Here is a 15,487-nt window from a genome sequence, read left to right as displayed (position 1 = left end):
GGCTTCAGTTTCAGAAGTTTGGTTTAAATCGGTTCAGATTTAGATATAGCCCCCATATATATCTTACGCCCGATATGCACCCATATGGCTCTAGATGTACATTTGAAAGAATCGTCAAGTGTGCCGAGTTTCATTTAAATCGGTTCAGATTTGGTATAGCCCCCATATAACAGGTTGGCTGATAAGTCCCCGGTCTAACAAAGAAAAACACATTTTTTGTCAAAATTCGTTTTTATTATTCAACATAGTTCCCTTTAAGAGCGATACAACGATTATAACGACCTTCCAATTTTTTGATGATGATTTTGGTAGTACTCCTTCGGTTTTGCCTCACAATAGGCCTCAGTTTCGGCGAACACCCCTTCATTGCAGCCAACTTTTTTCCTTGTGAGCATCCTTTTGAGGTCTGAGAGCAAGAAAAAGTCGCGTAGGGTGGAGAAGCAGAATAGGGTGGGTGGGGAAGCAATTCGAAGACCAATTCATGAATTTTTGCCATCGTTCTCAATGACTTGTGGCACGGTGCTTTGTCTTGGTGGAACAACACTTTTTCTTTTTCATATGGGGCCGTTTTGCCGCGATTTCGACCTTCAAACGCTCCAATAACGCCATATAATAGTCACTGTTGATGGTTTTTCCCTTCTCAAGATAATCAATAACAATTATTTCATGCGCATCCCAAAAAACAGAGGTCATTACTTTGCCAACGTACTTTTGAGTCTTTCCACGCTTCGGAGACGGTTCACCGGTCGCTGTCCACTCAGCCGACTGTCGATTGGACTCAGGAGTGTAGTGATGGAGCCATGTTTCATCCATTGTCACTTATCGACGGAAAAACTCGGGTGTATTACGAGTTAACAGCTACAAACACCGCTCAGAATCATCAACACGTTGTTGTTTTTGGTCAAATGTGAGCTCGCGCGGCACCCATTTTGCACAGAGCTTCCGCATATCCAAATATTCATGAATGATATGACCAACACGTTCCTTTGATATCTTTAAGGCCTCTGCTATCGCCATCAACTTCATTTTACGGTCATTAAAAATCATTTTGTGGATTTTTTGATGTTTTCGTCGGTAACCACCTCTTTCGGGCGTCCACAGCGTTCACTGTACTCCGAGCTCATTTCACCACGCTTGAATTTTGCATACCAATCAATTATTGTTGATTTCCCTGGGGCAGAGTCCGGAAACTCATTATCAAGCCAAGTTTTTGCTTCCACCGTATTTTTCCCCTTCAGGAAACAGTATTTGATCAAAACACGAAATTCCTTTTTTTCCATTTTTTTTTTCACAATAACAAAAGTTGCTTCACAAAAGACGCTCTATCTCCCAAACTAATTGACTTACATACGTCAAATTTTGACACGAATCATTTGAAGGTTGGTACTATATAAAAATAATATGCATTTAATACTAGCGACGCCATCTATGTGTCAGACCGGGGACTTATCAGCCAACCAGTTAAACGTACATTTGCAGAAATGAATTATTTTACCCTAGTTAGTGATGTTTAGTGCAAGTTTTTGGAGCATTTGCTTAAGCACGGGATTTTTGCAGGGAAAATTGTTTTAAGAAATATTAGGGCTGTTTTCTTTTAGCACTGGATACCCTAAGCCGTGAAGGACTAAAAGAAAACAGAGTACTCGTTTATCCAGGACATCTCCAAAAATATGCAACACTGTCATCAGCTGTTCAAAAACAATCACAGAAAAGAAGTGAAATCTTGCATTTTTAATGTATGAAATGCTCCAATTAGTAATAAATATTTACTGCTGCGATTATTTGTGACACTATACCACTTTGAATTTCATTTTTTTCGATAAATTAGTCACAATAAAGTGCTATTGTAAATCGATGAAGCGTCACTTTATCAAAACACAATCTGGCAAGATCGGCGCGACTTGCACTGATGAGATGTTCTGGATAGAACACCAGTGCAACGATGTTCTGGATAGCCCATACAAATGTTGTATCCAGTGCAAAAAGAAAACAGCCCTATTGCTGAATATACATTCCCAAAATTGGTATCAAAAATCCCCGAACATATGTTGAAAAACCGTTATTTTTTGTAATTTGCATATTTCTCAGCTGTATACTGGTAGGATGTTGAAACCTTTTACAGGTAGTTAGTGGACACATAGGGCTTTTTGCAAAATTGCCGATTTTGGGAGGAGAAGAACTCAAATACTACTTCACCAAAATGGCCGATAGAAGCTTAAAACGTATCCTTATTTATTATTTAAAAGATTGGGAGAAGTCTATAAAATGTTACGACAGAAAAAATGTATGTGCCTTTTTTCAAAAACATGGTAAAAATTCAATATTTATTTGCAATTCTAATTTGTGGACTTTACAACTTTTAATATAATCACATTTTTTTCTTCTAGAATTCGTAGAATTTTGTAGGGAATGCAGTTAAGAAGAAAAATTACGAATACTTTTATGTAGAGCTTTACAAGTTCTACTCAGCAAAGAAAAAATCTTCGAAATTGGATCAAAATTGCAGAGTTGACAGCTAAAACAAAATTCCATACCACCGATGTGACCAACTTTCAGCGCCTACAAGTCGGCCCGTGGACCCACTAGAGACCCACAAATGAAACTTAGAGCAAAACACCTCAGCTTTTACACACGCAGAAAAAATTATGTTGATATCTTTATCCGTTCAAAAGTTGCAGAATTGTTTCAACAAAAAACGATTTGGAACCATTTTGTGACAGTTCGCACGCTCAAATTGAAACAGGTTCTTAACCCTCTAATGCCCAATCCCCCCTTTTAGGCGGGCTTCATTAAATCAGGAAGCTTTTAGTAAAACGCACCTTAAGACAACAAAAATGGGTAAAATAAAAAGAAAACTTAGTTAAAACTGTTCATGAGGCTTTGCAGCATATACTGAATTTTACCATATACAGTGAAACCTCTGAAAGGTGGCCATTCACGGTCGCCTAAATTTTGTCCACATTTGGGAGGTGTCCACTTATGAGAGGTTAATTTTAATGTTTTAATATAGCAAACGTCCCCGAGCAACTATACACCTTTGGAGGTGTCCGGTTTTCAGAGTGTCCAAATTTTAGAGGTTTCACTGTAAATTTTTCTTGTTTAGTTTTCTTGCTTTTGTATCGTTAACATTGAATATTTAATCAGCTGGCAGAAAAATTTGGGCATTAGAGGGTTAAGAGATTGTCCAAGACTGGTTTATGGGGACCTGTCTAAGATCCAGTTGTAATAAACTGCCCACTGCCGTCAACGACAAACCTTGTTGATGTGCATGGAGACCTGTATAAAAGCTGCTCATGCTAAACGGTTCCAAGTGTGTACTTTGGAAAGGGTCGAAGTCATGTCCTAAAGTAAAAATGTTCCCCGTCAATGACAAACTCTTGTTAAAGTGCAGGGTCTCTTGCACACGTTTTGAACCAGATAAGGTATTCATTTGCAACGATAACAAAATACCATTTGATATTAACTCTTAAATGCGCGCTGTATCTTTTAAGATACAAACAGATAAAAAATTCTTATGTCTTAAAATTTTGACCGAATTCTATGAAATCAAGTTTGTAGTATTAGTACATAGCGCTTTTCTAAAAATATGTTTTTCCGGAAAATTTATTGTATTTCTGAGTAATATGCAGTCAAAAATAAAAATCAAATTTTGACCAAGAATTCAAAAAACTAAAAATTGGAAGTTTAATAATATATACCAGAGATAAAAGTAATATTGATAAAAAAGCTGTGTAGTGTAAACATATCTCTATTCTCTACTAAAATCAAATTGTCTATTTGTAAATAAAAACTTAGTTTAATTCACACCGTATTTTTTAAGATACAACCACTATTTAAGACACACACACACACACACTATTTTAAAATGTGGTATGCTTTACCATGTTCTTTACTTAACATTTTGCATATGAAATATTTTTTTCGAAGGAATCGGTGACCTTGTGCGTTTAAGGGTTAAAATAACAAAATCTATCATTTTGACAAAAATTGAACGACCAATCATGTGGCATAACCAAAATTTTTTCTCGCATTTATTATGTCATTTATTTTTAAAGCTGGTTTAGCCGCCATCAATGCAAGTTTAAATCTGTTTTCAACTATGGCTTTAAAAATCGCGACATTTGCAATATGCCCCACTATCGAATTGTGTACTTCCAAGTCAATTTTCCGTTTGAAATACATCGCATTCTTGCCACTTGAAGTTTGCTATAGATTGGGTCATATTTTCGATATAAAAGAAAATAGGATATATGTATGTAATATTTGTTTTTCATTTAATCACAAAATAATTTTACACATGTAGAAAAATATGTAAAATAATAATTATATGAATAAAAGTGTATAAAAAATAATTACAATAATAGGAAAAGTGAATATGTCTAAAATTTTGTAAATGACTTTCGTATGTATTTAGTTTTTCTTCTTCGTCCGCTTTGTAGTTTGTGATTGACTGGTTCTTTGACTTAATGATTCGATCTAATTGATGGGTGAGCTGATGATTTCAATAAAACTAGGTGCATAATTTATTTATTTATTTTTTTTTTTTTTTGGAATCGAACCATGAATGAATAATGAATGTCTTAATTAAATGAAGTTTATTTAATTATTTTCAAAATATTCACACAATACAACAATTTGGTATTTTTTTCGACACTGGTATTGCGTTTTATTCTACTATGGCTATTTAGTCTATGTGGTTCATTATATTTGGTGTCATTTATTTACAATGTTGTTTTTCAAATTTGTTTCGTTTTCTTTTGTTTCCTTCAATAGATATAAAATAAAAAAAAGCTATTAAATAAGAAAAACTATATATGAAAATAATGTACATTTCAAAGGAATTTAATAAAAAAAAAAACGAAAATTGTACTAAGCTTAAAATGAGTCTCGTCTGTCGTTGGTTCGACAAGTATCAATTGATATTAAGTAATACTTAGCAGCAGCATTCTGACTGCATTCACAACAATTCACAATACGACAAGTGTTTTTTTTTTTTGATTCACAACAAACAAACAAATCTCTTTCGTTATTTTCCATAAGTTAAGGAACCTCTGTTCTATGCATTGCAATACATAGGGCATATGGGTAGGGAGTTGATCACTTATACCATTGGCGACGGACTTAGAGCAGTGCGTGTAGTACGAGTGGGGGACTTGGAATTCTGGTTGTTTCCACTGTGTACACGAAATAATTCACTAACTGTTATGGCCACTTGTACAGCACCTTTTCCTTCAAGGACATCAGCGGCGCAGCAAATGAGATTCTAAAAGAAACGATCAAATAAAATAAAATAAAAATATTTCAATATATTGAAACTTGATTAAATTTTAAATTTAATTATTTTTATTTTATATATAATAATTAAAATTTAAACTTCCACTAAATTCTATACCTTATTATATAATCTTTATAATTTTCAATTCTGTTTAAAACTTCCGATCATAACAAGAATATTTTTAATCAGGGATTAAATATTATATTGCCCTATCTGTCGGCATGTTTAATACTTAATATTAGAGTTATTAAACATACCGAAAGACAGGGCAATGTGAGATTCCTTATATGGTAGGAAAGCGAAATTTCGATGTGTTTTAAACAAAATGGAATAGTGCCATCGTGCTAAACACGAATTCGTTTGTTTGCATGCACGTCGATTAAAAAAAAGATTTGTAAGATGTTATCTATCATGTTGATTCATATTGCGTCTCGTCCTCAAGAATCTAATTGACGTTTTTTACAATAATTTTCAAGTTTAGCCGCTAAAATCAAAAATAAATCTCTAAAAGCAGAATAAAACCATAACTTTTTTTGACAAATTTTATTATAACTTGAAGGGGAATGACACAAAGCAACAACTGAAATAGTTTATTTTCTTTCAAATTAATTATTAAAGAAAAATAACCGTGAAAAATGCTAATAATCTCAAGACAAATTTAGTATGAGTTTCCATATATAATGCATTTTTAAACTGGTAGCTAATCACACAATCTTACGAACCTCTTTTTATATTCCGAATCGGATGTGATGAATATAAAGTTAATATGGCGACAATAAAGGATACAAGTATCTGATTGTCGTAGTCTAATTTTTTACTTGGAGAAATAAATTTTTCTGGTGCCATTTCAACGTCAATACCCTCGATATTATGATTGTCTGCCGTTTTAATCCTTTTGGTCAGTGGAAGCTTCCAACTTTCACAATTACATAGTGGTCCAGAAGCGTTACATTTTATGGCTAATTGATCCCACAAATTCTGGGATATCGCTTTTGCTTGTGCACAATTTTTATATGGTTCTTTATTTGTATACCTCTTATTCGAGTTACATTAGCTTTATATAAGAAAGCATAACATAAACATTCATATTAATCCTTAATTCCCACACATGAAAGAAACAAGCAGCCAGTTTTTCAATTTATTCATATATTTAGTATCAAAATTAATTCATATTTTCTTCGTATTATGGATTACATGAAATATTGATATTTGAAGAATAAATACATTTCCTGTATGTGTATTATGTGATTAATAATTTATCACTATTTTTTAGCATGTATGTCAGGTTAATGCAAAAGTCATATATTAATTAATTAATTTATTTATTTTCATATGTAACTAAGCCTTACAAAGGGGTTATACAGTTACTTAAATCAACATTTTAAATACATTTTTTTTAATCCAAAGATATCCATGTGTGGATGGATAATGGCGATATGTATTTTCGCCATTATTGTGTTCATTTTCGCCATTATTTAAATCTCAACTTATCGAAAACGTTATCCTAAATTTTATAAAAATCCGACTTGAAGTGCTACACACAAAGAAAAAACTTTCCTCCGGAACGAAATTCCCTTCTATTATAAAGTATATTCTAAAATAGCAACTAATCCGATATTATGACAAGAGATGCAACGATTGTTTCTAATATTTTTTATTTGCTTCCGATTTCAGCTTAAAACCATGCGTTGACTAAACTACAAGAATAGCTTAACCAACAGAGGAAAAGTAGATTTGTCAAAGTTATTTGGACAAAGCCATTAGAATGCAAAATGGTTAGATGGACGGACATTCCTCATCAGCATTCTCTGCTTGCAGCGAAACTATCAACCAAGTTTCTCAGAAAATAAAAGCCAGCCTTCCAATTTCTTCAAAATATAAATACAAAAATGATTATTCTACCTTCTCGATTATCGAAACTTCATTGTTGAGGTAGACACTAACAAACTACGTCTGTCTTTAGTGGACTGAAGAATATACAGAAAATACGAATTAGTTTGAAAATAATTTTTATTATAGGTTAGGTTAAGTGGCAGCCCGATGTATCAGGCTCACTTAGACTATTCAGTCCATTGTGATACCACATTGGTGAACTTCTCTCTTATCACTGAGTGCTGCCCAATTCCATGTTAAGCTCAATGACAAGGGACCTCCTTTTTATAGCCGAGTCCGAACGGCGTTCCACATTGCAGTGAAACCACTTAGAGAAGAAATGTCACCAGCATTACTGAGGTGAGATAACCCACCGCTGAAAAACTTTTTGGTGTTCGACCTTGCAAGGCGGGCATGCTAACCATTGCACCACGTTGGCCTTTATATCTACGATTTTATTAGACATTATTTGATATACTTATAAGAGTATTTAAGTCTCTACTTAAACATAAAAATCAAAAAACGAGAAGCGCTGAAAAACTATCACTGTATGTATTTAATTAATAAATACCCAAATGACATAAGTTTCTCACCTATGAGATAATGTTCCATACATTATCTACTAAGAGAAATGTAATAATAGTATAAAAAGTAAAATATCGTCCGAACACACTCTCGAAGTCAGCATTAAAAGAATGAGACCGAATTCTCCCATATATAGAAAATTTAAACATGAAATCCAATTACGATTTTGCCAACTCAAACTTTGAATTTTGATATATTTAACTAAATGTCGATTGTCGACATTTGCCAATTTTTTTCATATTTTCCGTATAACCATCGAAATCTAGATTATGGTGACGAATGAAATTTTGGACAAACCAAGTGTTTTTTACGTTAAAGGCCGGTATGCACCTCTAGCGAAATTTTCGGTAGCAAAAATTTATTTAAGTCTACAACAAAAAAACAGGGCTGTGTACACAAATTTTAAACCAGCTAATCGCTTTTAAAAATTGTTAATATATGTTCCAAATATTCCTCAAATAAATTGTTTATTATTTACAGACCTTTTAAAACTTTTACGCACACAATGATTGTAATAAATTAAATGTTTGCTGCCAAAATATGCTTTCGACAACCCTGTTATTTTCATTAGAGGTGCATACCAGCTTACGAAATTGAACGCTACCGAAAATTTCGTTAGCATAAATAGCAATGCATTTCTTATGGGAATGAAAATTTTCGCTAGAGGTGCATACCGGCCTTAAGAAATAAAAATATTAACGAAAATCGTTGCAGGACTTGCCATAAATTCAGGTATATTTGTTCTTAACGAAAATGTTTTACGAGAAAGATTTTTCTTATTACTCTTAACAAATGCCTTCTTCACGTTTGTTCTTAGGGTACCTTTCTTTAAAGGCAATAAGTCATAGTTTATGGAAACCTTTAGCACATTTATCACCATTTGTCGTTATCTGGACTTTAACCTACCGCAATAAAACTTATGTTAGACACTTTAATTTTTCTTCTGTTTTTATCTTTCGAAAAAAAGAACCCGAAGAATATCAGCTACAATTTTTGTATGAATGTCACTTTACTAGAGATATACAGTAGAAAAATGGTCTCAAATGGTTTCGTTTATTGTTAAAGAAGTTTATAAAAATGCATTTTAGTGCTCACCAATATGGAAAATATGTATAGCTTATTTAGAATTAAGTATCTACTTTAAAATAACATCGAGAAATTATTCGAAACTAAGTGGGGAAATAGAGTTTGGTGTCGTTTTCGAATGTCCTCCTAATTGGCCATCGGTGTCAAAGAGATTATAAGTCAATACTTTGCCTACTTATAAAAAAAAAAAAAAAAAAACAGTATAAAGTTGATAGACAGTGGCATTTATACATTTTTACCAACAAACCTCAATTTCACCATACATCATCAAAAGCTTCAAATTTTACTCAGAAAATACATTGTCCTGATTTTTTAACTCCAATCTAAATATATATGAATATAACTAAATATATCTTGTTTTCAATGATATTGTTAAATAAAGCAATTCGTATAATAAGTTATTTGGTTGTTATTACGTGTAATTATATACATATTAATTTATTGAGAGACTTATGTAGAATCATGTCGTATAATGTTGTTTTTTTTTTTTTTTGCTCTATGTTTTCATATAGATCGTCATAAAATATATATGTATGTAAATGCATAAGATTAAGTTTGGTTATTAGTTGCCACGTGCTATTAAAATGCTTTAGAACAAAATTGGTTCTTGTTTTTTGGGATTTTGTTTAGTTATTAGCTCCCATTTCTTTTGGATTTTCTTAGAGATATATGATTGAAACGTATTTGGATTTATTTCTTTCAAAGACATAATATATAGATGTTTATATAGTTTTTAATTTACATTTGGGTATTTATTTCTATAAAAATATATGTAAATACTAATTTCGCATGTAATGAAATCATATTGAGTTGATGTACATTGGAAATTTTAGGGAGATTTTAAGGAATTTTTGGCAATTGCGTATTCAATAAAGTTTTAAGGTTTCACTTTTCATCACTCTCACAGGGAAGTGCAATACAACAACAAGGTGGTGTATCATCCAACTCTGTATGTGCACATTACAACACACAATATTAAGGCACTATATTCGAATATTTGCTTTTTGTTGCATATAAATGAAAGAAAGATTAGTTATAATTGTTATGGTTAGATTTTGGAAAAAGACAGAAATGAATTTCAATATGATTTCATTGTTGATTTTTAATTATTCTTTGCATTTTGATTAGTTTCTGTGTATTTTTGTTTGTTTTTTATTTTTATTATTTAAACTTTTTGTTCGTATAGTAAACTCTTTCCCTGTTTCTTAGTTAAACCTTCATTCACTTCATTTCTACATAAATTATGTAATCTTAAAGACTATTTAGTTAAAATCATTATAAAATTCTAGAGTTAAAACAATGTATGTATAATGAATAGCGTTCGTTTCAATTCGAAAAATAAAAATATTTTTTTAAAATAAATAAGAAAATTATAAATATTAAAAATAAATCTAAATATATGTAGTTTACATACCTAGGAAACAATGTAATCATAAATATTTAGTAATTAGCAATAAAATAGTATTAAGTTTTAACAAATATAAAAAAAATCTGAAACAATTTTTAATCGAACAGCAATGTGGTTCAAAGATAATTGTAAATTATGATTACTTCGTTCAAGTGTTTAGATATTGTTTGTTAATAAGGAATAAATTATTTGGTTTTATTATTATTAAATGTTAAAAGATTATTCCCATTTTAACTATAAACTTTTCATATTCCATCATACTGGCGCCACTTTTCGACAAATCTGGCAAAGCAGCACAAATAAAATGGTGATGAATAGAAGAAAACATTTCTAAAGGATATTTTTCAAGGATATTTTCATAAAAATTCCCCAATAATATATTATGGAATGACCTGTATAGTATAGATTGCCGCGTAAGGATTGTAAGCAAAATTTAAGAGTCAACTTTTTTATTTATTTATTTTTTTTTTTTTGAAAACTTGGAAAGATCGACTTTTGGAAAAATCTAATAATCGAGTTCTGCTAAAGTTGACTTTTAAATTTTGTAAAGTCGACTTTTCGTTTTTTTTTTTCAGAATATTCAGTCGAAATTTTAGACAAACGAAGTTTTATTTTGAAGCTAAAAAATTTTCTTTAAAGGCAAATAAAAAAGATTAGAGCAAATCGTTGAATCGTTTGTCATAGGCTCAGGTTTAATTGGTCCTACAGAAACTAATTTACATTAAAAGCGAGTTTCGTTTGTATAAAATTCTATATTTTTGTCAAGCTTGAGATCGTTTGTCTAAAACTTCGTTTCGGAGAAAAGTACTTTTTCTTTGGGTGTAGAGATGTTCATAATAAACTACTATGAAATTTTAGCTTAATTCGAAAGTTTAGCTTAATTCGAACTCGTAAGCCAATATTCGCAATTAAACAATAAATCAAATGGTTAAGAATTGTATATTTCCTTCTGATTAAAAACTTGTTATATATTAACTATATCGATTTTAATGTAATGTAAAAAAATCAATGGTTTTCTTCTTAAGCAGCAAAATTATGGACATTATTGACAGAAATTAGAAAAGAAATACATATCAAAATCGGTTTGCGTTATTTCGAAAATACTTCTGACATTCATTTTATTGAAATATTTGTCAGTCTATAATGAACGTGAAATAAATGAAATACATATCACTTGTATTTGTGTAGTTTTGGAATCCGTATATGGCTTTGCGGCTTGGATTCACCAAGAAAATAAATAAATAAATAAAAGTCCTTATGGAATGTAATTACGAATTAAATACAATAAATAAAAATACAAACAATGCCAAACACTTTGAACAAATCTATATTATTACACTTCCATATATAAAGTGTAAATTTGTAATACTGAACGAAATATTAATACGATTTATGTTTTGTTTGTTTTTAGAGTTTCATGTACGAAACTGTTTTAAGGAAAATTTTCACTGGAATACAATTTTCAATTCAAGTCTTTGGGGGCAATATGGAGATTTTTATCGTGAATGCTTTCAATGTTCTTATGAGTGTATATATACGAAGTATCATGAATTCAATTACATTCGTTCGATTTTAATATTTATTAAATATATAGTTTTTGATTTTTTTTTAGATAAAAGTTGAATTTGTTGATTTTTTCGTTTTGTAAAATTCGTTTCAATACTTGGTTAAATTGTGTCTTGTGTTTTTAATTTTCGTTAAGTCTATTATGAATAAATTTATTAAGTACTTTGCTAGAAAGTGGAAGCAGCCTCTACATTTGTTTAACACATATAATAGCCATATAAGAGAGCGTAACTGAACGCAAATTGGAACATTACAGCTCTGCAATATCGCTGGTGAGTACTTCTTATACTTAAGAATAATACATAAAAGCAATGTATCTGGTGTGTATGCAAGTAAAACTACATAAATTATAAATACAAGTTTTGTGTATCGAATATGCAATATGACATAGAAATCATATTCTAATTTGGTTACATAAACTTAGTGGAAAATCTTATAAATGGCAACGCAGGAGCTTAGAAAGAATGTCTACTTGATGTGATCATTAATGCAACCCAGATGTGACCGTTTCGACTTATCCCGGTATTGGGAAAAAGACTAACAGCAAAAATGTTACAATAAATACACATGACAATATAATGGTCAATGTGTGTGAATCATGTCTTAGCATGAATATTGAAGATCCCGATTCTTTCTCCTTCAGCATATTTTTGGCAATTAAATTTTCCTCAGTCTCGTTTCCATCGTTCACACGATAAATACTGTAGATATTCGACTTTGGCTTAATGATACCACCATTGGGTATATTGGCATGTTCGAAAAACTCAATACGTTTTGAGACAGAATTGCCAGATGTTAGGGTGGATTTTCCACAAATCGGTGTATTAGTCTCATTCGAGGGCAATTCCAGCAACTGATATTTACTGGGTTTAGGGGATCCCGACAATTCATTTAAGGAACTAATGACTTTGAGTGATAATTCATTGTTGTATTTCTCATCGACAATCTGATAGAGACCCGAATTAGGACCGGTGCCACTTCCGCCTGATATAACATCATTATCTGTTTCGACAATAGTTTGTAACGTTGTGGTTGTATCCATTTCGGTGGATCCATAAATGTCATCCTCATATCCACCACTATTGCCATGATGAGTTATCAAATTGAGTTTGATTTTTTGGAATGTTTTTAATTTGCAATGACGATAGAAATTACCAATAGATGTTGTTCCCTTTTGATGTTGTTGATCTTTCTGCTGAATGTGATCTTCAATTATAGTGCCTTTACAATTAGAATACATATTATATTCTTGGTACTCGTGAACGCCATCACCACTTTTTCCCCTTTGGTATTGGTTTGCATTATTATTCTCACAACTTTCAAACTTAGGTTTTTCAAATTCCCTCATCATCTGTTTTTTGGTGAAGGTTGCAGAAAATTGTGTTTGCTCTTCCTTTGGTTTGTCTGGTTTTTGCATATCTTCTCCATCTTCTTCTAGCAAAATGCAACGACGTTTTTCATCCCAGACATCTTTGTTGCTACGTTTTTGGTCGTCGTCGTGTTGTTTCATTTGGTATTGACGTAATTTTATTTGAAAATCATGTTGCTGTTGCTTATTTGTTATACTCTGATGATGAGGATTCATATCCAAAGCGATCAGGGCCCCAATAGTTGTTAATACGGCAGTGGCATTTGGCAACTTTTTATACAACATGGATCGCTGTGGTCGTTTAATATTTGGATCTAGCTCAAAGTCACTATGCTTATTATTATTATTATTTCCCCGAAGACCAGATGTAGAACTGTTGTCAGTTACGTCCTCGACAACACCATCACCGTCGCATTCAAAATGGGGTACGACATCCTCACAGGAGCAAAGCAACTCCTGCAACCAACACCAAATAACAGATTGTTTTTTAAAAAACTAATTTTTCATAACTTTGTTTTTTTTTTTCTTCTTTTTTGGGACAGTTTGAGTTTGGGTAGGGTGCAGATTATATATAATTTTGGACTTTTACATTAATAGCTTTAGGTTTCCTTGGAAATTTAGGAGACATTATTATATTTTCGAATTACATATGGTACTATGTAGGCACATATTACGAGAAACAAATTAAGTGAAAACGAATTCCATAATTACATTCGCAATGTAGCAACATTTTTGGGTTAAAAAATTGTAAACTTTTGTTTATCATTGAAAAGTTATCTTATCAATTTTAAGAATTACATTTAGTATTATTATTTGTTTTTTTTTTGTACTCATATTCTTCAAAAGCTGACATTAAATAATAAAACGAAATGTAATGTAATTATTTAAATTGAACTTCAAGGGAGCCACCGTCGTGCAATGGTTAGCATGCCCGCCTTGCATACACAGGGCCATAGGTTCAAACCCAGTTTCGACCAAACACCAATAAGTTTTTCAGCGGTGGATTATCCCACCTCAGTAATGCTGCTGACATTTCTGAGTGTTTCAAAGCTTCTATAAGTGGTTTCACTGCAGTGTGGACTTGGCTATAAAAAGGAGGTCCCTATTTACGATTTTCCATTTTTATAAAAATTAAACAAGTATATACAACCGCACACTTTCATTAATTGGGTTGTGGTAGCAGTTGCCGATGGCAATGTCTGAAGTCTGATAGTTATGAAATAGAGCTGTGGTTGAACTTATGATTTAGTTTAATAACTAAAGCTCCTTTATTATTTTGTTTAGTCTGGTTTAGTCAATTCAATTAAAAAAATAGTAATTGATATTAAAACTATTATTTCATAATTTAACATCTTAATAATGCCGCAAAAAAGCGTCGCCAAAAAAGAATTGAAAATGTTTTTTTTTTTTTTTTGTGGTCCGGAAGTGGTGCAAAATTGGCGGAGAAGCGATAAATTTAATATGAAATGTCATAGGACGAATGTCCACCGTTTCAACAGCCGTTGCAATGAATTTGCATCACTCCTTAAGGTGTGATCCGAATTCAGTGTTTTGAATGTGAATTAAAAAATTTTGCGACATTTTCCCAAATAAATCGATGTCTCCATTCTAAAGTACGATAGTCTAAAAAATGAATTTTACAGGAAACAAGTTCAAAGTTTTTTTTTTTTTGAATTTCTCAAAAACCGCATAAGACATAAATTCACTTTTTTGGGTTTTAAAATCATGTTTATTGTAGATTTTTTTTAGTATGTACGAATTCAAAAATGACTTAGACCACTTTAGACCGAACAAAGCTTTTTGTCCTTTTTCGATTAGAAATTTTAGTCCCAGGCTACGTACAATATTAACCATAACTTTTGATAGAAGTGTCCAATAAATTCGAACTTTTGACAGGATGCAATTCACATCAATCCGAATAAAAAACAACGAACTCCATCAAAAAAATGCTAAGTCGACTTAGCGTACTCTGGAATGAGGACATCGAAATTTTTTTATGTGCATGCATTCAAAAATACGAAATCGATTTTTCTATAATGGATTTAACATTTTTGTGGCAAAATTTGAATAACTTGTACCATCTTATTTATTCAAGTGTGGGGCAAGGAGAAGGTTCACTCCCGTCCAAATACCCAAACATATTGATTTCATAACCTTCCCCCACGTCCTTTATAAATTTCAAAAAATCTTGAGAATTTTAATTTTCCAGTAAATTGGAAAAGTTTGTTTCTCTGTATGTTCAGTCTATAAATTTTTAGCTAGGGGGCTATTATTTCTACACTGATGGCTCCAAATTGGACGGACAAGTGGGTTTCGGAATATATTC

General features: G+C 31.7%; 1 protein-coding gene across 3 annotated transcripts in view; it reads right to left on the bottom strand.

Annotated features, from left to right (window-relative positions):
- Window positions 1-4,251: 4,251 nt before the first annotated feature.
- Lrch (Leucine-rich-repeats and calponin homology domain protein) overlaps window positions 4,252-15,487 on the bottom strand; it is a 113,861-nt gene continuing 102,625 nt past the window's right edge. Inside the window, exon 10 of one of the 3 annotated variants that reach the window (XM_075295904.1) lies at window positions 4,252-5,263. In XM_075295904.1, the coding sequence (XP_075152019.1) occupies window positions 5,102-5,263 (162 nt within the window). In that variant the 3' untranslated portion in view covers window positions 4,252-5,101. Of the gene's footprint in view, window positions 5,264-8,766; window positions 13,618-15,487 lie in introns of those variants that run through there. The other 2 variants (XM_075295903.1, XM_075295902.1) reach the window with 2 other exon arrangements.

Source organism: Haematobia irritans, chromosome 2 (genome assembly GCF_050003625.1).
Source record: "Haematobia irritans isolate KBUSLIRL chromosome 2, ASM5000362v1, whole genome shotgun sequence".
Classification (NCBI taxonomy): Eukaryota; Metazoa; Arthropoda; class Insecta; order Diptera; family Muscidae; genus Haematobia; species Haematobia irritans.
The sequence above is the reverse complement of the archived record's forward strand: the minus strand, read 5'-3'. Positions and strand labels throughout refer to the sequence as shown.